At 42.6% G+C, this 24,405-nt stretch overlaps 1 protein-coding gene across 1 annotated transcript in view; it reads right to left on the bottom strand.

Moving 5' to 3' along the window:
- The window catches only part of cspg4 (chondroitin sulfate proteoglycan 4), a gene marked incomplete at both ends in the record, with an annotated part of 62,214 nt that extends 38,745 nt beyond the window's left edge, over positions 1-23,469 (bottom strand). Inside the window, one exon of the mRNA XM_079223477.1 lies at positions 23,394-23,469. Coding sequence (XP_079079603.1) covers positions 23,394-23,469 — 76 coding nt within the window. The remainder of the gene's footprint in view (positions 1-23,393) is intronic.
- Between the last annotated feature and the right edge of the window lie 936 nt (positions 23,470-24,405).

Here is a 24,405-nt window from a genome sequence, read left to right as displayed (position 1 = left end):
GTAAGACATGCTATAGGCACAGATGGCTTACACAGATTTTGTGCATTATAGCCGGATCGCTACACGTAGTTTTACATACAATGCTGACAGCTCCTCTGTTATATTTAGATTCATGAACACATTTGTTAATCTCATCGAGGTGCTAGATGGCTTTTTGCCCACTTTGTGTGGTGAATATTGACAAGGCTGTCAGACGCTGATGAATCCAGGGGTTGGAGGAGCGCAATGTTGAAACACTGTCAATGTGAGCGAGGAAAGAGAGAGATCGTCAACAGGGGCGAGCGAACTTAGCACTGGCGAAAGGGAAAGTGAGGAATGTGTTTTATTTATTCACTGCTAGAGGCGAAAGCTCCACTGAGACAGTCACTGTCTTGACTGAAGACTAAAACAAAGCCCATGACTAAAATCAATGCTTGCCTTCACGAGATCCTGTAGCTAAAAACAGAACAGAACCAGAGAGGAAACTTTGACGTGCTGGATAACAAAATAACCACAAACCCCAGAGGGTTTGAGAGTATATTCCTAAATCCAGGTATTGATTAGGTTTTACTTGCCAAATGTGAGTCAGTAATTCAAATCTGTCCACAACGTAGCCGTTCATAACTCTGATGTATCTTACTTTTGAATACAGCCTCGACCACACTCACACTTTTTAATACACCTAGAGCACTCTGCCAAAGTCAGTAGTTTTTGTGTTGCAGAGATATCTACTGAAATGAGCATGCTAACCAGTTAGCTCTGCCCCGTTGTGTATCGTGGTTGAGGCGATAGTGAGGCACTGTAGCGTCCCGTCTGTCCTTTAGTCCAAGAAGTAAGGTTTCCTGAGGGTCCCTGTGTTTGTTCATTGGATTACATCCAAAGTGGTAGAAACGAGAAAACTATTTTTGTTTCCGTTTTGTCCTCGCCGCCATCTGGAGACTGGATGATGACCGGCTTTTGGCAGATAGCTGTAACAACTAGCATTCAGTTAGCGGAAACACGGGGAGTCCCAGCGCGCTGTGGCCAGCTATGCGACGGGTCTGACCCGCGTCACGGCTGCCACAGAAAGTTTGCTGATCCAGCTGTGCAGTCCCCAGAGATCAGAACCCGGCGTTGGGGTTTGTGTCGGCTGGATTTGTGTTACTACGGCCCCGCTAACTGAAGGTCTGTCTCAGCCAAGTAATCTTCTTGTGGTGGGAGGGACAAAACAGAAATACAAATAGTTTTCTCGTTTCTGCCACTTTGGATTTGGTTAGTTAGTTGCACAGCGAACACAATACATGCAGATATATTTGTTGAATTTTGCCCATTCTTTCCCTGCTGTAAGTTATAATTATTTTGTATAACCGATTAGATTTTCTTTTGACCGTGCAACTATGCAGTAAAGACAGAGATACTGTCAACAAGCTTTCTAATCCTGCACATTAGGCAGTTAATAATCAAACTGGTGGCAGTTTTATCATTCAAAATTCATGGGACATTTTTAAACAACGTGTCCTCCCCAGACAGTAATAGACGAAGGCAGGCTTCTCATTTCTAGCTGGCGGCCATGTTGTTTTGCTGGACGTAATGACAACTGTTGCTCCCAGATTTGAATCAGTCTCAGACTGACTTGTAAAATGAGATCCATGCAAAATGGTTTTATATATGCATTTCTTGGCTACATACATGACTTATGCTAACAGCTATATGTCAGAGGCAACAAAGCCTTCACAGTTAATGATACATGGAGAAGTAAATGACAGCCCTGCTCTTGTATTGGAGAGTTAGCCCCAGGATTATTGTACATTATGATAAGGAACATAAAATCCGACACATCGCAGCATACTAAGAATATAACATATGCAAATGAATTCCTTCAAAGAGTCTACTCCAGCTCACTGTGGATGAGTGGAAGTATGTCATGATGGGTGCCATTACAGATAATGGTCCCTTCTGGAGCAAATGTTCTGTCCTTCACCTTTCCTCTCCATTTCCCTCCTCATGTTTTATGATCATGCGCTTAACATGCTGCCATTTAGCCGACATTAGCACTCTGACTGCATGTCTCGTTTTATACCGTCTTGCAGGTCAATTACACAGCAAGTACACTTTCACCGTCCGATGTGACATTTCTATTTTCTATTCAACATAGCCTTTGAATGTTGACCATGAGCACAGAAAATGGTCAAAAAGGACCAACTTGTATTCAAAAATCTGTGAGCTGCACCTACTAGTGTGTGATCGCTTCATATCAAAGGATGCCAAGGGCGACCAAAGAGCTGTCTCTTTTTCTAGACAGACTGCTTTAGGAAGACCGTGTTTTTGCTCTTAAGTTTCAATCACCATGGCTGAATCATACATGGTCTTGATATGCAGGAATGAAAGAGGGCTCTTGTTTTGAGAGTCAATATGTTTTTCACAAGATGAAATGGCCTTGCTGTATTAATGGCTTCCATTGTGTATCAAGACGTCAATTCTGACGATTGCCGTTTCATCAAGATGATATCAGGTTGTGCACAGGGAGGGTTACATGATCAACAGGTCTTCCAGGATTCAACAAAGAACCATTGTGACTTATTGTGACAAAAGCTTGAGCTCATGACTCGAAAGAAATACACAACATTGTAGTGGGTGGTATCACACGAGAAAGACAAGTCACATCACCACAACTCAATTTTATTCCTGCAATTACTTCTATTCCGGTCTGTTACAGTTCCACTTTAGTCACATTGGTCCAATAAGAAATTGATAATTTAATGTGCACTAACTTGCCTAATGTAGCCTTAAACATTACAGAGATTTCCCACTGATTCACTTTAATCAATGTCTATTGATGGATGACATTTTCAACTTCCTCAGTTCATTCATAATCACAGTGTGTGTGTGTGTGTGTGTGTGTGTGTGTGTGTGTGTGTGTGTGTGTGTGTGTGTGTGTGTGTGTGTGTGTGTGAAGGACTATTACAGAATAAATGGTTGTTGAAATGAACTTGAGCGCAACAGACACAGAGGAGCACTTCAATCTGTGTAAAAATTCTTGAGCTCGATCACAGAGCCAAACATCCAAAAGTCAGGAAAATGGTGATAATCCCTTTTTTAAGGTTTGACTTTTTTTTTTTGAGCGGCTTAAAGTTTCAGGCAGGCTTTCTCTGCTCTTCTTTTGACCTCCTGCAGAAATCCCCCTTCCACACCTGTATGTGGGACGCTCATTGTGATTCATCAGTTGTTACTTGAATGTTGGCCGCATAAAAAAACTCCTTGAACTTTTTCCAAAAAAAGCAAATTATCATGCTTCATGTTCCACCTGGGTCGTTCGGGAAGAGGACGAGTTTGTGAAGATTAAACTCTCTTTTGCCTCATTAAAGTAAAGATGATATACTTTCACATGTAAAACATGGAGGGGAGACAGCAGGCCTCCTACAGTCCTAAGCAAACATAAACCATATGCAGATGTGCTCACCGGCTCAGTAAGCAAACGTCGCAGAATGTCAGTGTGTGTGAGAAGCGATGCGCCACACGGTCTCAACATGCATATATTACATCTCGTACCTCACAGGGAGATCAAATTCCACGCCAACGGCTATGATAATCACAAATTTGAGGATTAGCTTTTTGAGTTTTTCACAGATCTGGATGATCTATCAAGCTGGCAACACGCTCCGTGTAAAAAGTCTCTTCTCTTCTTCGTCATGTGAAAATGCATCCGCCACAATATTTCTAACCCTTGATGAATGGAGAAATGTTATGTTTTATTATTGGATTCCTCTTTTATTAATTCGATGAGTAGAATTCTCTCATTTCTCAAAGAGGCTTGAAAAACAGAAACATGGAGCGTTTAAATCATTCAGCCAAGTCAATCAGCTGATCATCAGGAGTGGCAGACATTTAACAAGACTTGAATCTGAGACTGTATTCAAGTACGTATGTTTAAATGTTCAATGCGAAAAATAAGTGCCGGAAGTCACCTGCGATGATGTCTGCTTGTTTACTCCGCTTTGAGTTTGCGGATGAAATGAAAACGGCTTACGAAACCATTAATTAACCATCCAAACAACACAAGCTAACCCAGTTGAAAGCTATCCGAGTGTAATTAAAATTCCTCTGGATTTAAATACATTCTCGAGTGTGCACGCTAACAGCCCTTTTGGGAGCTTCTTGGACTAATCGGAGAGACTGAGAAGTGTGTTTCCTTTTGCTAATGGGTGAACACATGATTTCACGGTTCCCAATGCGATTATACTCTTATTAGGGTCAGACTTTCATAAAGACGCATTATCACGCACTTCTTCCCATCATGTGTGTGGGTGATGCCATTTCTATCTCTGCAGAATTGCTTTGATTCCATGAAGCTTAGTCCTTTTGAACCAATTTGTAAAGCCACCGAGCGCTCGCGCCCAAACTTCACCCAGACTTAATAACAAGTGCAACCAAAGAGACAAATAGTCTCTCAAGGCTGGTTTGATGTTGCAAATGTTGGTTCAAGTTTAAAAAAGACTTTGCAGGGTCTTGAGATGGGTAGTTTTCTGACAAATTCAGGAACAAAAAAGCAAAGTTTGGCCACACAGCTTGTACACAATTTTGTTTTTTTCCCAAACAACATAAATGTTGATGTCAGGAGGTAGGGAAAGGTTGGAAAAGCCAGATCACCATCCTGGCTTCCCATTAAAAACACCCACTTTCATAGGAGTTCACTGCTGCTCTGCGCTCCCTTTTACGTGAAATAAAGAGCCACACTTTTCAGAATATTGGCAGCCCACCTGCAGAGGTGGTTTACATTTGAGTTAATTGAATAATGTGCAAGCACTTAATGGCGGCAGCGTTTATTCACATTTAACAAGCCATCACTACAAATCGGTCGCTCCGTATGTGGCGGTCTTTGTCAGAGAAATGAGACCAGGTACTGAAGGAAGTTTGGTCAGCAGGTTTTTTCTCTCTGTCTCGCTCTTTTAAATCTACAGTACATTTGTTTTGCTTTCTTGGAGTCATATGATGGATGTGTTGTCAACAACAAACGTGCATTGTGAATTACGTGTTGTGGGGTATTTATTTCACTGTGGATTAAGTTTGATTCATGACGAGTTTCAAATCAGTCCACAGAAGTCGTACGATGGAGGAGGTTGTGGTGGTGGATGGGTAAAAAACAGGGTTTTCTACGAAGAAACTGCTGTTTGTCCGTGTCAGTCAAGTACTTTAGTAGCATTTTGATTGTTTGTTTGTTTCAATTTCGTCGTCATTTTAAGCAAAAACGTTTTTTTTTAACTAATCCTAATTAAGTAGTCTTGTCACATTTTTGTTTTGTTTCAATTTCCGACGTTAACCAAGTGCTTCAAACTGTTTCAAACTGTGATATTAATCCAAGAGAAATTAGGTTTCCCTCTAAATGTTATTGAGCGTGCAGGAGTTGAATGGGTAACTTGGTAGGAGGCCGAGTTGGCTGTCCGGAGTGGATATTTTCAGTGATTTCTTTATTTAACTATATGTTGTTAATGCTGCATGAAGTCAGATAAATTGTGTTTTTAGTGTTTGCACAGATTAACAGATGACTGCTTTCATCAAATGCATAATAATTGTCATTGTGAGAAATCTACATTTATTCCCCAAATATATTTTTTGGCAACAGGTGTTGATTTAAAAAGTTTTTTTTTTCTTCCACAGAACAACAAAGGACATGAATATGGATAAACATGAAACAACGGAACTGAATATTTTGGCAGCAACAGAAGTGAGAAGCTTAAAATGTATGACTCATCCATCTGTCTTCATGCCTCAGACGGCCACACGCATGAAAACTCACACATATAAACACGCGAGGATCCTCATTTCTCACAGAATCCTCCCAATGAGCCACAGTCACGCTCAATTCAATCCACTCAGGCATAAACGCACACAGCCTCCGATGCTGATAAAGGACCCCCTGATTAAGCGAGAGCATATGCATGTGCTGGTGGCATGAAGGTTGTAGAGGAGCGTTTACGACTGCGGGGATGTCAGTTTGAATTCCCGACTGAGCCGAGAGTTGAGTAATGCCGTTTCCTCCCACTGAAAAAGGTCCAATGGAGGTGCCTTTGAGCAAGACACGTAGGCCACGGCCAACGCCGGTGGCTCCCCTGTGTGAATGTGCCCACTGCCTTCATGTCATGAATGTGAAGCCGGGTGTTGCCAAGTGTTGGAAACATAATTCCATATCTCTGAAGTGCTCGTCGCCCTCCACTCCTGCCATACGGAGAGTACATCAACGGTAATGCTCCTGCCACATGATAAACAAACACACCAAGGCGTGGCGACGCATGAACATAAAGTGCGGGACTGTCGACACAACTTTTGGGCAGCTGAATTTCTCCCAAACGCACAACACAAGCGCCACTGTTTTGCGTAGCTGATGTTATGGAATGTGTTCGCTGGGTTTTTACTGCGGTCGTCCTCTGACTCTGGCAAGCGTCGAGGTGGTTTTGAATGGACTCAGAAGAAGGCTCCTTTTTTTTTTTTAAACATTTATAAGCTGCGGGTGACTCTGTTGCAAAAAGGGAGGGGCCATCCAACCCGGGCTGTGGAGAAAACCGCCTTCCCCCTCCCTCCAAAAAAAGAAAAGCAAACCAAACAAATGGCAGTGGAAGTTATTTTTCAGATGGCTACTGTAAAAGGAGTCTTTGTGTCCTCAAGAATCTGCTTCCAACCGACACTTGACTAAGCGCAGCAGAGGAAAGTACAAATGGAAAGAAAGACTCAAAGAGAAAGTACGCAGTGTACCCAGTGGGAGGAGGGGGGTTTTCTGGTGAGCAACACAAGATGTATTTTGGGCAAAAAGAGCTTCTTCGGCAGGCTTCACCAGAAGGCCTTGGCGTTGTGTCAGGGCGTTGGTCTGGTTTCCAATAGCGTCACTCTCTGTGCGACAGCAGCTTCACAAGACATTAATAATGCGTTTTATTTTTAACTGCCTCAGTTATCTGATGTGGCAGCGCTAACTGCAACAGTCACGTTGAATGAGAAGCTGGAGTTAAACTTAAGGCGCACGCAAACGACAAGATGTACTTCAGTTGTGTTGTCCTGTTTTGTCCATGAGGAATAAACCCGTGCACCTCTCTCTCTCAGCTGCTAATGGACATGTTATGCTCTCTGTCGTTGCCATGCGACTATATAAACCCCCATTTGAAGCGTTTTAGCCATTTACAAGAAAATTATATACATCTTCACCTTCAAGCATTTGTTCTCAGAGCACTTAACAACATGCCGAGAGCTGTCAGGAAGATACAATACGCTGCCCTTCCAACTGAAAATACTGGGCAAATCGGGAAAGCATACACAAACACATACCTGTCTCCTTCAATATTACGTTGGCCATACCACTCAACTGCATTCTCAATTCAAAGAGCTTTCGATTCAGATTTTTGGTCGCAATTTTGCCAACAAAAATGCAATTACTTAGTTATGTTTTGGCAAAAAGACCCTACTTATGTTTGCCTGAAAATAAAGGTTAGATACCTTCTTTAAAGTTACAGACTTAGTCTCACACAGGATATGAACAGGAGCCTCCAGTGAGGTAGTCCGATGTTTTGTTTGAGGCATCGATTCCTCGATGACTTTCGACACGTCAAAATCAAACATGAATCGGAAATAAATATGTTTCCGTCGAAACGGTACAAACATGACTGTCTCACATTTGTTTTTTACATGCTGATGAGCCAGGTAACTTCCTCTGTTGAATATGTCAGCGGCTCTCAGATATCATAATGTGTTTTAAACACGTATGTAACACGGCATATGTTGAGACTGTTCAAAATTCCTACCACTGGCCCTGTGAAGCCGATGTAAATGATTTGTGGTCTTTAGTGATGAATATATTCACAGTTGTTTATTAGAATTTAAATGAGGCTGAGGAATTGAATTCCACAGGCTAAATGAAGCGGCCCGTATATTCTGAGTATAAATGAACGCTGTTCCGAAACTGCACTGATTCTCGATAATCCTGCCAAAGGCATCCGATACCATCCAGCTGGCATTCAGATGTTCTACAGATGCGTTTGATTCACTGAGAATAGGGACCGTGGAAATATAAGCATCCACAGTGCTGCACTGCACGGTATGGAATGCATGAAAGATGCATTTTAGAAAATGTTCTTGGCCGTGTGGCCTCCAAGCCAACAGTTGGGGTTACGAGTAACACTGTAGAGAGACAATAGTCTATTTGTTGAGTAGTCCGGCAGGATGGTGTGGTTCATGCTATGCTTCTATAAAGTCAAATGAGGCCACTAGGGTTTAGATCAGGCTGTTCTCACACAGCTTTCGTGGCTATACTTACATACAATGAATGCCTTATTATTCGTAGATATCCGACAAAATCGAAATTGATGTAATCCAAGTAATCGTTAACCGGGAAGTATAAAGACTGCAAAAGGTCAAGCAGGCGGGGGAGAAGACCGCTGTTCATGCCGTGTGTGAAACAGCAATTTTTCCCTTTCTTTGGTCTGTCTCTCAAGCCATGATCTTTAACAACTAGCATTGTTGACTAATCCTAACCTAACTCTGCTATATCTTCTGAGCGACAGCCTCCCCAAAAAATGCTGGACTTAGCTGGGAAAACGCACAAGAAATTAGGAATTACTTTTCATTAGATAAGGTTGTCCACTGTGTATATTGGAGCGAAGTTACAGAAAACCAAATTTGAACACCTGTGTGCAGCATGTAACTGAGAAAGGTATTCATTAGTGTATTTCATCATTAGATGAGGCCAACCTAAATCGGGCCGAGGTCGTCGGAATGAAGTGCTGTGAGTTGTGAGGTCTGTCTCGCTGAATTACTTAAAAGTCAAAGCTGTCTTTGTAGTCGGATTTTTAACTTCCTCGTGTACGTCGAAGTCATTAATAGGACTATATATGAAATCAAGTCACTGCAGTCAGACGTTTACATATATTTGGACTTTCTTGGCGTATGAGGAGGACGCCGACACAGAAGGGCGAGGCAGGGTGGAGCCGCCGGGCAGTGCAGGGCTGCTCCTGTTGGATTTGGCAATAAAAAGGTCTACCACAACATCCTCCTCACACAACGTGTCCTCCAAGTCTTCAGTGAGTCACTGCAATCACAACATGTGCCCGTGTGAGACTTTGGTACGTCTGAGTTTCAGTGGTTTAACATCATTTATCAACATTTCACTCAACAATGCAATGGGGCCCTTTTTAGATTTTTTCTAAATATATTTTTGTAGCTCACAACTCACAGGAAGGAAGATATTACATATGTAACACAACACACCTGCTCACAGTTAAAGCCTCATTCATGAATCCAGTACAACAGCCTGTCACTGGATATATTATCCAACTAATCTAATTCTCTGCACAGACAGTCTGTTTTCAGGGCCAGTAAGTTGTTTCCAAATGACCTCACCGTGAAGCAATTCAGGAGTCAGCAGTGAGTTCATATGGAGACCACCATCAATAGTTTATAACTTTTGAATAAGAGGTCGAGGAGGTCTGCTCTGGAATTAATCATAGATCCGAAAGTTAAGGCCTTTCTGCAGCAGGGGCGTGACGAATAAACAACGTTAAAATACAAAGTTGAAAGGACATAATACAGTTTACCGTTTTGGTTCAAACCCCGGAGCCTCCATACTGTTTTATAATCATCATACGTGTTGGCACAACTCATAACCCTTGGCTGCACTACCGACAATGTATGTTTTTGTGATTTGTTCATGCCTTTTATTCGCTGTCCAAAAGGTTGCTTTGCTCTTAGTAATGTTGGTACACATTTCTTTTCAATAAAAGGTAAAAACAAATGTATTGATGTGCAAATTATTTGTGCATTTTTTGTCCCCTCTAGAGTGTAAACATACATTATTTAAAATCATTTACAGCTTCACATTAGCTTATTCTAAAACCCCTGATTATAATTTTGCCCGGAACAAAGACTGTTGATTTCGTTCCACATCTCTTACGATGAAATCATATCATTTCTTCCAGTATGGCCAGGAAGAAAACATAGTTTTTTATTAATCTTTTCAGAAAGCCATGTGCCGTGTACAGCAAAGACTTCCCAGCCAGACCAAACGCTAACCTCACTGTCACTTCGACGCAGCTGTTTTACGTTCAATTTCCACTTGAAAGTACTGCAGAGCTAATTCCCCGTATCGGCTCCCAAACTCCGTTAGCTCAACAACGGGCTCAGGAATGCTCGCCTGCATGCACCAGGACAGGCGTCAGGTAACTGAACATTCCCTGGCAGTAATGCACAGGTTTTCAAATGTTCAAAGACAAGCGAGTCATGTTTTATATTCAAACGTGCGTTGGCCTTTCCCTCTCGGCACAGCAATACGAGCGTGCAGCCTCTTCTGCAGTGCTATCTGGAGGCGAGCGTTCCCGGTAAAACATTGTGGAGACATTTCTTTTTGGCGAGGTGGAGTTGGCTGCTAAGCAGAAGCGTGTAAAAAAAAAAATCCGTAACGAGAAAGAGACTGATGGTTTCCTCCTGTCATTTGTCATAGGCTGCAAAGCAGAAGTGGTAGCCTGCAGTGAGCCTGTTTGTGTTTTAGATTATGCCGCCTCTAATAAGGACGTCCATGATTAAACCTAATCAATGATGTGTTATTCGGGCGTATTCTTGATTTCTTGATTTCAATCATTGTTATCAAGCTGATTCATTTTACTGGCTTCAGATGTTTTCTTTCAATTACCAGGATAATTGCAATCCCTGTTTATTTATTTTTTTACTTTTTATGTAAATGCACTGCGGGAAGCAGAAATACAGCACATGCAACCTTTAAGATAACATGGCAGTCTTCTCTATCTTATACAACCTTGTTCTACTTGTGCCTGGAAATGAAATCCACATTTTGGCAAGGCAGTGAACCCAGTTAATTCCACTTTTGGTTGTCAGGAAAATATTTGTGCTCACAGCTACCTGCCTGCCGGATGACAGAAGGATTTCTCTGCAGCGACAGCTGCTGTGAGAGTTTCTGTTAAGACTTCCACTAAGATACACAAATTGACAAATTACAAATCTTTACTTCGATTAACTCAGAGAGAGGAAAACCTCATGGTGTTATCAGCATTATTTCAACTTTTTATATTTCTCTTACTATGATTGATAGTATTACACCTTATTTAGTCCCATAGGTTCTCTAACCCCACCCCCTCCCCTCAACAAACTGTTGCACCATCTGTTTGCAAAACCTACATTTTGTTGAGAGAGAGTTTTTTTTACAATGAAAAGTAATCTCTGTTAACATTTGGCCAACACTTTCCAGGAGTCAGATGACTCTATTTTAAACCGCTGACCCTCTCTTCCACTGTCCAATACAGTAAAAGTAGGTTGTGTGTGTGTAAAGCTTTAAAGTCTTTAAAAGGACTTCCCCATCCATCACGTCTCAAGTGAGGTATATTATTAACCTGATTAAAAGTGTCTCCTCTTTGCTTACACTCCCCATTTGAGACTGAACTCAGGCTTATTAGTGGATACATTTAATAAAGGATTACAGCCTCTGGATTTACTGGCTTGCTCCTGTGAACACAGATGTTTATTCTGTCAAGATACTGCATGTAATGAGTGTAAACTGACACACTGTCCCAGACACACGCCAGAGGGTTGCCCAGAGTCTCATAGTCTGAAGCGTAAAGTGCTGACCAAGCAGCGTTGTTCGACAAGTTGGGAGTGAGAATGTGTTGTTAGTTCAACACCTGGGGAACCTGAACCATTTTAAAGTATTTAGAGTTAATGCCACACACCAGACTTTGCCTCTAATAAACTTAAACGAAATGGCCTCCCGGTTATGAAACACATTTTGTTTTTACTTTACCAGTTTTCTCTTCCCACACATCTATAAGAGTAGTTTATGCGAATAATGGAAAGAGGGCAAAGAAACACCAGGAGCATGCTCATTTTTCTCATAAATTAATGTGCATTAGAGGAAAAAAGGCAAGTCCAATTGCCGCCCCGTAGGCTGGACCTATACTAATTGCCACCCAAAGGTTATTGGTATTCTTATGTGTTGCAAAATGCTCTCAGACTGCAAATTAGCTACACAGCCTCTGGTGGCTACTGTACTAAACAAGGGTCGGACAACATTTCTGTTAGATAGGAATACCTGAACAGGCCATATGTGTCACTGCTTTGCTTTAAAACAAGAAATGGAAGTTTTCTTTTTGTCTCTCCGTGGTGTTTAAATCTACTATACCTCCCACTTCAGAGGACCAAAGAAAAAAAAAACGAATCTGGGAGCATTGCAATTAAGCTCATGAAATATGAACTGGACTGAACTATGTTAATTTGTCTACTTTGTGAGACGCTTGGGAATGCATTTTTGGCTCTGGAGTGACAGGATGCCCCGGGGTCACGCGTGGTCAGCTTCCCTACTCCGCATCATTGCATTCCCTAGGGTCCATTCCCATGGCCCCGCCTGGCCCCATACGATACACCCGATTGCATAGTTGGCCACCGGAATACTGGTTGTTCTCGGTGTGCTCTCATCTCGGCCGACATCGGCATTTCTTCTGTTTTGGGGGATCATTTGTTGACTTCAGCTGCTGTTGCTCAAAGATCTCGATTCTCTTGTTCTCGTTTCTCCCAATATTTATTTTCTCTTCGACAAGATAGCGTAGTCCCTCCGTTTGTTTAATTGGGCATGTAATCGCTTTTTGAGCGTGGTCTCCCCAAGTTAATCATGAAATGTGAATTTTGTTCGGGAAAGCAAATTTGTGCAAGGGGTTGGGGGCAACACCCATTTTACTTTTCTTTCTTTTTTTTAGCAAGGAAGAATTAATGATGGAAACTCATCTAGTCTCCCTCATGCATTCAGGAAGAGATTTAATGTTGAAGCAACAGAGTTGTTAAGATGAGACACTCACAGTTATTGTTTGATTCACACGTCATATATTGTGTACAACTGGATTTTTAAATCACTGTGTTCACAGTGCAATCAACGAGAACAGGCCTATGTTCTGCTCCTTTCTTTACAGCAGTGCTTATTCACTTTCTTGCAGAGAGTTAGATGAGAAGTTTGGTCCCGATCTCCTATCTGTGGAGCAAATATAAAGCTAAGTAACAGTAGTTTAACACAAAGTCTGGAATCATGGCGGAAACAGCTAGCCTGGGCAGTTCCCGGTGTTTGTGCTAAGCTAAGCTAACTGTCTGCTACATTAGCTTTAGCGTCATATTTATCTTACAGACATGAGAGTTGTTATAAGTCTGCAAATCTAGATCAAGAAAGCAAATATGTGTATTTTCCAAAATGTCTGATTATTTCTTTCAAGTTTCCCCCTTTTAATATAACTTTATGATTATAACTGCAACTATTCCACATGCCTGCACATTTCTTCACGTAAAGGAAGAACTTAATTAGCATAGAACTGTGGCGCCCACAACACACAAACTAAGTCTTTGCTCACTTCACAATATTCCATGAAATTACGCAGAACTTTTTTCACATCTGTTTTGCCACAAGTGTGCGAAAGAGTCAACCCACGATTGCACAAGTAGCTCGGTTGTCTGGCCGCGCAGACCAGTGACGTGTGCCTCAGCTCCACTGTGCAGCTGTTCTCCGCTCCATGCTACAAACCATGTGACACATCATTTCCCCCGGTTATTTTAAGCCTGCATAACCGGCGGGATGACGACATTTGCTCGGGCTCCCCAACACTGGGACTTGTGTGAACCACAGCGCATACATGACACACACACACACAGCCCCACCCTGGATCCCCTTTCCCTCTTTCGTCAACCCCATGTGAAGCAACATGCTCTTTTGTTGGTTCTCCCGTCCAGCTATATTTATCCGGTGCAAGCAACTCCAGACTTGTCATCTGGCCGCTCCCAGGCCTGGTGCTACCCCACCTATGATTCTGTCTGAACCCGGCCTGCAACGAGGGCCGTCTGCCGTCGAATTCCTCCGAACACTTCATGGTCCCTCGGCAGTGCTGATGAAGATCTTCAACGGGACGGAAGTTGGCACTGATCTGCCTTCATGTCAGCATGCTGTGAAAAGTGGCACTGCTACTGTAACTGCAGCCTCCTGGTGCCATGTTGTGGGAACGCTAGAGCAGGACACTAGCTGTTTGGATTAAAACACCCCCAAAATGTTTTTACGTAAATCCTCCTCATGTGAAATAAAGCAAGTGATCCTCATACAGTGCTTCGTTTGATATCCTACCAAAAGTTACCACTCAGAATTTGTGCGTTTTCCCATGAATGTCCAGCAACACGTGTTCATTTCCGCTTGTTACGGGCATACCGTTTTTTCTAAATAGTTTAGGCAACAAAAGTAAAATAACTGAATTATGTGGGGCTCGTACAGCAGTCTCCTGGATGGAAATCTGGTTTTACCCACCAATCCACTCTGAGATATCTGTTGCTCTTTGTTTGCGATTACATGGATTAAATACAAATCAATTTTCAGCCTGAATGAATAAAATTAGCAAACATGCTTGAAGTTAACCATCAGGTTCCAGGTGCCAGGATCTGTAAACTTTGTTCGTGTCTGTAAAATGTGCGCGTGTCAGAACTTTGTCCCTGACCCAACGCAATAAAAAACATTTCATTTCCCTCAGGGGATTAACATAACCGCAGCCCCTCGAGGATGGAGCTCAATCATCTAGTCTTGGAGCAAAGGCTAATAACATCTCAGAGCGGAGAACTAATTAGAAGGACAAAAAACGATAAGTTTGGAGTCAGATGTCTCATGATTAACCACACCGGCCTCGTGCTTATGAGTCATGCACCCTCAGGGCTGGAGGGAGTCCTCGCACTCCCAGTGGATCCCTCTATATTTAACATAGTGACTCATATTCTTGTGAGAGCTCCTGTCCCTGCTGGACTTTTTCTGAGGGATAGTGCTTTGTAGAAAAGGAACTTCAACATACATCGTATGAATATTTAAGACGTTTTACCATTTAAGTTCACTCATTTCCATTTTTAATTTGATGCATAAAGAGCCGACTGTGTGTGTTTGACTTACTGTTTATAGAACTCGCTAAAAAAAGCAATACAAGTTCCCAGAGGTTTTAGGGTCTGATAGCAAACTGGCCTCTCTGTGCCTTTTTCAATGGCTAGTTCAGATGTAACACTGAGCGTTCTTCAGAACTTGACTAATTGTGGCGCACACACATACTTTCACAATGTTTTGTCTATATTAGGCAAAAAGAAGCGGAGGGACAATTTGATTAAAGCCTCCGGCTTTGGCTCGCTACGAACTTACCCAGCCTACTCCAGATGTTGGAGTGGAAAGCTCAGGCTTTTCATAACGCGTCTCAGATGAGTCAGCCCAACACTGGAAACATTTCCCATGATTCACGCTGCTTTTCCAGTGCCTGAGCAGCCTTCACCTCACCGCATTGGCCACATCGGTCTGATTCCACTGATCAGGGCATGTGAGTTACATGCGACGGCGAGTGTTTAACAAAGCAAGCATTGTTCCCATAATCAGATTTACACATTAATATATATCATATGATGATGTACGATAACAAAATCTGTTGGTATTGTGAGTTGATAACATTCACGATAAACAGGAAGGGAAGATCTTGAGGGTTGATTTTAAGGAGTAAACTGAGTAATTCCATAACAGCCCTTTGGGGAAGAAGAATTCCTTCATCTTTTTAATTTATTTTCCAACGGATAAGAGAAACAATGGCAGCCGAAATAGAACTGATTCCCCTCTATTCAACCAAAAATGATAAAACTGACTGCTCACTAAAAAAAAAAGAGAGAGAAAAAGGCCACTCGTATCGAGACATCTGGTCATGCATAATTCCTGCTTATTGAAAAGTTGGCAGTTCTGCCAATGATGAGAATTTTCTCTGGAGTTTTCATTTTGGGCACAAAACTCCCCAACAGCTCTTATCAAAAATAAACACTCAGAGTTCAGTTGCTGCAGTGGGGGAAGAATATAAACCCGTCCTTCTTAGCGCCACACTTTGATTTTAAATGTTCCACTTCAGGTCGTGGTCCTACAAGTATCTCAATGTGCATGATGGTGCATCTAGGTTTGCCTTTCATCTTTTCGCAGTACTGTTGTATTTTATTGTTATGTTCAGTAATTGACATTAATCTCATTCTTCCCTATATTCATATCCTTTTTCCTGCGGCTGCAAAAACTCAATATCCTCCAAGACATCATGAACCAAATCAAATCTACTTTCCAGATTTCCGAGAATGTCAAGCTTATGGCCAAGGACGCACATTTAATAGGACTTTGTCCCCAGCACTTTTGCTGTGGTATTCCGTAGTTTGCATGTCGTGCTAATTCATAAAAACGTTAGCATGCTCGCACGCCAAATTAAGGTTGAAAAGATGGCAAAGATCACACCTGCTAAGCATATGCATGTCAGTGACTTATTGCCACTCTAAGCATGTTAGCATACTCAAGTTAACCTATAGCTAGCATGACTGTAGACTCTTAATCGTATTAATGTTGTCGATGCTAAGCGGTATGAGCATAGATATTTATGTAACATACATCCCCACACTCTGGTAACAAAAAAATCAGCTGTTCTATTTTGTAATGTTATTATCATCCTGCTCAGTGGGTCAACACAAAATATATATATGAAAATCCTGGCTGGCTCCAAGGCCTGTAACCGTAAAACTCCAAGTGTTAACATATGTGGAGAGAACGCTTGAATGTGATATTTTCCTCCTTCGCTCATGCAGCTTTAGCCCCACTCAGGCGGCTGCTGCTGCTGTAGGTCAGACTGAGTCCGAGAATTGCCTTCAAATTGCATGGCGACAAGGCGATCGCAGTTTAACAACAATTTCAAATCCCAAATTGCCACTTACAGACCTGAAATCTGGGTGGAGTCAGTAAATTGCAGCCAAAACCCCCTTCCACCGCCTTATCTGATTGACGTGGACGGGGTTAGAACAACACCATGAGATGGCTTTTGACCTTCCACCTAAGGAGAGAATCTGGGCCCGTGTTTATGTACAGAAACTCTTTTTTTGTACACCCCCAGGGTGTACAAAAAGGACTAAGTGAGGTTTGTCTGTTGGCTGTCTGCCCGCTGTAAGCAGATCATGGCCCTAAAATATAATCCGAGCAGCCTGCCGTTGACAGCCAGCAACCTCAAAGAGAGCAATGTGGGAAAGATTGTCTGCCAGGGGACTACAGAGTCCTCAAGTTAAGGGACAAGTCTTTTTTTCATTGTTCTAGTTATAATATGTGCATTTGAGTTCCCTGCCTTTAATGTGACAATAATCCCAGTGATACATCTAGAGAGGAAAATAGATTTTTCGCTCTTATTTTATAAGGGTTTGTGTGTCTGGCACATTTGCAGCCTTGTGAAGGACATCTTGATAGCTTCATCACATGCTTTTGCTGCTATAAAGTGTTGTTCTGATTTACAACTTCATTTTATAGTTTGGGCCATTATTCCTGTCCGTAATTATACCAGAGGACTCTTTGAGTCATTTGCTTTGATCTGGCAGGCTTCAAAAAGGGAAAAACATGACCAGTCAGATGATCAAAGTTAGACAGGGCCACATTAACCAACAATGGGGCCTTGGGGTAAAAATGTGCTAGTGGGCCCCTATTGACCCCCCCATTTCTCTACATCTAGTATTTGGCGGAAAACTTACTCATCGGCGGAAAACATTCTGAGAGTCTTATCTAGCATTGCCCCAAGGTTAGCCAACTATATTTACAAGGGAAATATAGTATACGGATTACAATTATAATCCAAACTGTCAGTTGTAAACATACATCACACTTAACAACTCATATTCATATGCGTTATATTATCGGCCCAACTGATTGTTGGACCGTTGACTCTTCTTGCCCTGTTTTGTATGTAATTGTGCTTCAAGATCTAAGCAGTTAATTTGGTGAGGACATTATCATAACTAGTGCAAGTGACAGCAAGAACTATGAGAATCAGAAGTTGTAATGAACTGAAATGATCCTGTAGGTCCTGCTATTCAGCGAAATAAATGGTAGAATTGTCTTCAACTCTGGCTTTTCTTCGGCAATCCCATGCATTTCCCATTACTGGCTTTTAGCTGTCATGCTTATCTGACCGCAGCAGCTCACTGCGAAAGAGCAGCAATGGCCCAGTGTCTTGACAGGAGTTATTGATGTTACGGGAGGCAAACCTGTCTCATATCCATTATGGGGGCGACACTGTTATCACCAGGCAGACATGCTGCCCACCCTGCTGCTGCAGGTCATGTATAAAACCCCACCTGTAGTTACAAGATGAAGGTATTGAGGGGAAAGGAGTGGGGTGAAGCAGGCTGCCCATAGAGCTAACTTTAGATTCTCGCCATGATGTTAGACTCGGGCCAGAACCACCCCCCTAAAAATAGTTAATAAACTATGACTCACTGAAACTTTCTCTTTGAACGTGGCAGGATAAAACATAAGGCTGGCAGAAGTGAGGGAAGGTTATATCATATTATAAATGTTATCAATATTGATTGCCTTCCATGCTCAGAAAAGCCAAATTTTCATGCAGCCCAAAGGACGAGATTGTATATGAGCAGGATGGCTTCCAGCCGACAGGAAGGATCTGTGTACTGTGCTGAGGTTTGAGAAGGTACACCCTTGTTCTGCAGCAGAGCAACCACAGGTGACACTCTTTTAGAGGTTCTCCACACCAGTGGTTCTCAAATGGGGGTACGGATACACCTGGGAGTACAGGTGAAGGCACAAAATTTTTTTTTAAATAAAATTAGCAGTCATTCAAAAATCTAATTAAAAAACTTAATTGTATATATTCTATGTTAAATCTGACACTGATGGCACAGCGCTGTGTATTACATATTTTCTTCAACCCAAAATGCTTTGCGCTGGTTAGGAGATACTTGGCTGAAAAAATATGTCCCAGGGGTACATCACTGAAAAAAGGTTGAGAACCACTAGTCTACTATTCAGAACATTCATGCAGCAGCAAACAACAATTTGCTATGTAGAGATAAGATGAGTCGAGATGGCCCGTTCTTGTTCGTGGGTCAAACGGACACGGAACTTTCCGGGTAACGTGACACAGCAGACAGTTAGCAGCTAGTGACTTGGCACTCGCATGTCACTGGTACTTGCTTTGGCTTCACTTCTCAGCAGTGGAGATCGCAGCTTGCGGTCGACCCAGTGTGTTAGAAAGTGACGCCAAGGGCTCCGACCAAGTGTCAAAATGTGACGACTTTGGATGAGAATGTGTTGGCAGACAAAAAAGTCGCTCTCCCTCTGCGCGTGTTGTAATCCGAGGTTTGCTGTGCTTCGTTTATGTAGCCTGTTCTGCTGTGCACGCATACTGTAGCTAATGCTATTTAGCTAATAGCTATTTTTTTTCTTTTTACAAAATTAACCATAAACCTCAAATTGAGGAAGATCTTGGGTATATAATAATTCTAATATGGAGTTTTGTTTTCACTGTTCACACTTTTAGCACCGTTAGCTTCTGTTCAGCCATCGCCATGTTGAGAGCCATGTGGAAGCAATCCCTCAATCACAGATTTGCCCCCTTAAGAACCAACGTATGTTACACATTGTGCACATTTTGTGCAAATTTACTGAAACTTTTTTCTTCCTCCTCCCTTTCAATCATGCAATGTGTAATACTGTATTTCATTACAGATTACATGTGTAGACAGAAATCTGAAAATAATATTGAAATCTCTTCCTTTGAGATTTTTCTGAAAGCTGAAGTGATCACTTCATTTTTCGGACATTCAGTCACATTATGAGGCGTTTCCCAGAACAGAAAGCAGGCAAGTGACACATTCTGCTCTGTATTTTTAAACACAGGTTTTCTTGTTTAGATTTACTGCAAATGCCCCATTTTTATTCTGTCCTAACATTGCGTTGTGTTTAAACTAAGAGGTGAGGGGAGGTCACAAAGTGTCTGGGACCAGCACAACCAGCACAACACTAATCTCATCAATTTCCCAATGCAAATATTGGACATATTAATCCTCTGTGCAGACACTTGTAGACACACCGTTTTCCCTGCCAACTCTTGAGGAACACATGGAGGCCTTATATCCAGACACTTCACAAAGCCCAGGAAATTTTTCATATTTATTTTCTCCTGTTACCATAGTGACATTATACTCCAGGGGAGATAGCAGGCTCATGTGCAGTCTTGGGATGCAAATCCCCTCGTTAAGCTCAGCAATTGAAAATGCAAACACATTCGGTACCAAGGCGTCTCTAAAGCGCTCACAAATATGCATAAACCATTATACAGTGTTTGAAGTAGACGTCGTCGTCTTATTATATGTTATTTGAGCAATTTAAGACGAGCATACGCAATTACGCATGTGAAGATTCAATCGGTGCTCTTACAGTGCGATCAAGAAGCTTTTTCACATCAGCATGTCTGCCAATAGAGTTGGACAGGAGTTTTGTTTTCTCTCCATTCCGTCTGTTTGTCTGTCTCTTCAGCTGTCAGGTCATATTTGTATTTTAGAATATGTCAATATGTTATGAATGGCTTTTCAGAAAGACGAAAAAGAACAAACAGGAGACTTTTTTGGGGGAAAGGCTGGTAATGGGGCAAGAAATACAACATTAGCTTTTCACACTGTCGGACCAACAGAGGGTGTGGCTTCTATTGGAGCGCACAACTTTCAAACAAATTTACATAACAACTTTAAACTTTGTGCCTATCAAGAAAAAAAGAAAAAAACACTCTCTATTACCAGGCCAACCAAACAACATGTAAGCACTGCAGCGCAATTCATGGTCGGAAAATAACTGCCCTGCCAATTGTTTCCAAACCGTGGTAAAGTGGCGGTTAAAGTGCAGCCTCACTGGCCACTGAAGAGCTACAGAGCTGCTGGCTGTTTTAAATATTCAGTACAGGCACAAGTAAAGTGAACATCCCTTGATTTGAGAAACAAAAAAAAGGCTCGTACATGGACCACACTAGTCGTTTGCTTTCAATGCCAAAAAAGAGATGTCTCTTTTAAATTCTATGGTAAAATGATAGTCACTACAGGTATTCTGTCAGCTTGGGTAGGTACAAGATGGTGCAATTAAACACAGGTGCAAGGTTAAATTGAGGGCCATGATGTCACCAAAAGGTCTTTGAGTTTTTAAACACGTAACCTCACATTTTAGCCTTCTTACGTTTCCTTCATATATTCTCCATGCAGAGAGAGTTCATTCTGCGTATACTCAGAATGCATCATGTTCACGAGGCTGTTATGTGGGCGGAAGCAATATAATGGCATAAGAGTGTTGGAGAGTGGTAGAGAGCATCACTGAAAGAAACTAATGGAACATGTTATTATAGGGGAAGGCTTGCCGTGTTCACGATTCGACTCAAACCTCTGCTAATAAGAAAGACTTTCTCGATGGTCGTTGGTGGAAGATTCCCCCAGCAGCTTGTGGCAGGCATTTAGTTGAGCGCTGGGAGGAAAAAATCTAATCAGTGACTCTGTACATCTGGTCAACATAAGCAATTAGGTCTCCAGGGTCAGTGGATGAGTGCTGTTCACACCGAGGCCGATTATTAGATGAGGATGAATTGTTCCCTTGTACAGTTTTCCTTCCTTATTCTGCCATCATTTTGATGAGAAGAACGTTCGCTTTTTGATATGTGGAAAATTACTCTTCTGCACCATGTCAGCTCTATCTATAACGCTAACTGTACTGTATGTATAGAGCTATTCACAGTTTGTGGTTCAATATCTTGTCCAAATATGCAAGAGCATTAACCGGAAAAGATTGCGATTGCGACCTAAACAAACTGACTTTCCAGATGTGTGTGCTGTTAGTGGGTTGGTCGAATATGTTTAGCCAGTGGCCCAATGTTTATATATATATTATATACACGTGTGCTCGGTGGAGAAACATGTCACTACATGCTTACAACTACATTATCTGTATAGAACATGTCACGTACAATATACCATGATATAGACATTGAAATTCTGGAGAACTTGAGTCTATTGTTGGAATATCAATTCTGACAACCGGACATTGAACAGCCATCTTGACGCTGTTATCAGTTATAATTCAATGTTTAAAGGTTGCTTACTCATCTGGATAGCTGGGGGGGAAACAGCTCTTTCATTGCCAAGATGCACACACATATTTCTGATGACTGATGGCTGAAAAGGGGTCTCTATCTACATTGAGATGCTGCACACTGATATACAATAAAGGTTTCTGTGATTCGTCAGCATTTGCTCAGTGCAATAGCTAGGTCCTCATTGGGGTTTATCTATAAATGAGCAAACAGAAGGGTATATGACTTTTTTTCCCCCCGTGCTTGTAGTGAACAGATCACAGTGCAGACAATCTGAATCCAGTTCCCCAGCTGAGCTTTGATTCTGTGCCACCGAGACAAAGCGGCACTCCCCCGTTCAGATGATCAAGAGACACTTTTTCACTTTAGCTGCCAATGAGACGCTCACAGAGAGGTTTTGCCCGGACATAATTGGAGTGGAATTTGCAGTGAGAGTTTGAAGATCTGACAGCCGGCGGAATACAATGGGCTCAACAGCTGCTCTCAGTCCAAGGCTGATCCTGCCAACTCGCCATATGTACAATTTTGCGCCGAGGTGAGTTGGTTAAGCCGTTTTTGGATACAGTGTTTCAACTTCCCATCCTCGTGCTGGCTTTGCCTCGCCCAAACACTGTACGGGACTCGAGCTGTACTCAGGGAGGAGAGGGGGGGGGGGGGGGGGGAATCATCATATCTGAGAAAGGTACATCTGTAGCTGACTTTACTCATGCACTATGGGGCCATTGTACAGACTCTGGCCTCTCTGCATCCCCCTTTCCCAAAGAGCACACTACCTCTCTCACTCCCTTACTAGCCCCCCTCTCCCGCTCTCTGCCACACTTTCATCTCTCCTCTCTGGGTGGATAAGGAGCAGCTCTGCCTGCCACTGTGCACTTCTCTGAAAGAGCCATTCATTGCTGCCGGCAGAGGGACCCCAGCTCACCTCCAACTGTATCCACAGAGGGCTTCAACTTCACTGCCTCCTGCCTTTTGGCAACACAGTTTCAATGCAAACATTCTAAAGGTAAATGCTCACACACACTCAGCCGGACACAGACTTAAAGGCAAAGAAAAAAATGAATAATATTTGACAGATGTTGTCTCAGACCTCGGACCAGGGTCAGACCCTTGGCACATCTTCCCCCTCATGTATTGAATTTCATCCGAGATAAGGGAGGTTTCACTGCTGAGCAATAGATGGAAAGAGGACTGTGAGAGTGAACAACACAAAAAGTAAAGAAAAGAAAAACCGGATGTGGAGTAGAGTTTACTCAAACTTTTTGCTTAATGCAATATTGGTGCAGGATAAAGTTGAAGTTTCTTGAACTTTTAAGTTTGAGGCATTAACTCATCAGCTTGTCATGCTTTGATTTATGCATTGAGGAAGCATCAGACAGGGACAGCTGTCTGATCTCCCTCCTGTGCATTTCTGACAGCGGGGAGAAAGTGAGAAGGGTGGGGTGGGGGGGACAGGACACCAACAGAGTGATTTGCAGTGGCACTTACCTCCATGGCCTGGAGTGGGGAGGCAGAGCAGCAGGGCCAGGAAGGCACCGAAAAGGACCGGACGCGTGGCTCTCATTTTTTCGTGCTGAAAAGTTAAGTCCTCCACTCTCACGTTAAAGACACTCCATTCAGAAGGGGACTGAATGAGTTTCCAGTTTTGGGACCTGCTACAGGATACTCCTCCATGTGAAGGGGCAGGGCTGGGGAGGGACCATGAGAGGGACGCCCTCTTTAACCCCCCTTACCCCCCCTCTCTCCAGCACACTTATATACACACACACAAACACACACATCTTCAAGGACTGGAAAATCATACCCTGCCTCTCCCTCTTGTCCCTTAACTTACACTTACACATTCACAAGACCTGTTAGGACACGTATACAGACACACACACACACACACACACACACACACACACACACACACACACACGCACACACACATGCACACACACACAGATCACTTCTTCTTGGTCCACCACTCAAACCAAACTTCCCCACAGCATCACCACCTCCCTGCGTCTCTCTCAGTCTCCTGGACTTGTCGAACTCCTTCCTTTTGTCTCTCTCAGTAATTGGAGTGGCCTTTGGAGACCAGCGGCGGCCTCCTGCGAGTACAAACCTTTTACTTTTAATTAAAGACAAATCAGGTTGCCCAACTCTCCTGGCGCTTCATCCTTGTTGAGTTTCCCTCGATCAATGTCTCGTTCTTTATGTTTTTGTTCAACAAACCTGCTCCCGAAGCTAATTTACGCACACTTTAGTGTGGAGTGGAGTTGGGCTGCGTCGGATTCGCCGTCTGATCAATCGATAGGTCGCGGACAATGGGAAAGTTTTGCAGCTCAAGTTTACCATTGCACGCGCGGTGTGTGCTGTCATAGATTGTTCTCCACTTGGCTTTTTTTTAATGAACATGCACACACTCCTCACACACACAAGGATTAGTATTTTCTGGTTGGATGCTAAGTTCACTCTCGAAGCCTGAACGTTCAATTTCACCTGTCTCACAGTC

Source organism: Taurulus bubalis (assembly GCF_910589615.1).
Source record: "Taurulus bubalis genome assembly, chromosome: 9".
In the NCBI taxonomy this organism is placed as follows: domain Eukaryota; kingdom Metazoa; phylum Chordata; class Actinopteri; order Perciformes; family Cottidae; genus Taurulus; species Taurulus bubalis.
Note: the sequence above shows the minus strand (reverse complement) of the source record. Positions and strands in the feature narration are given on the sequence as shown.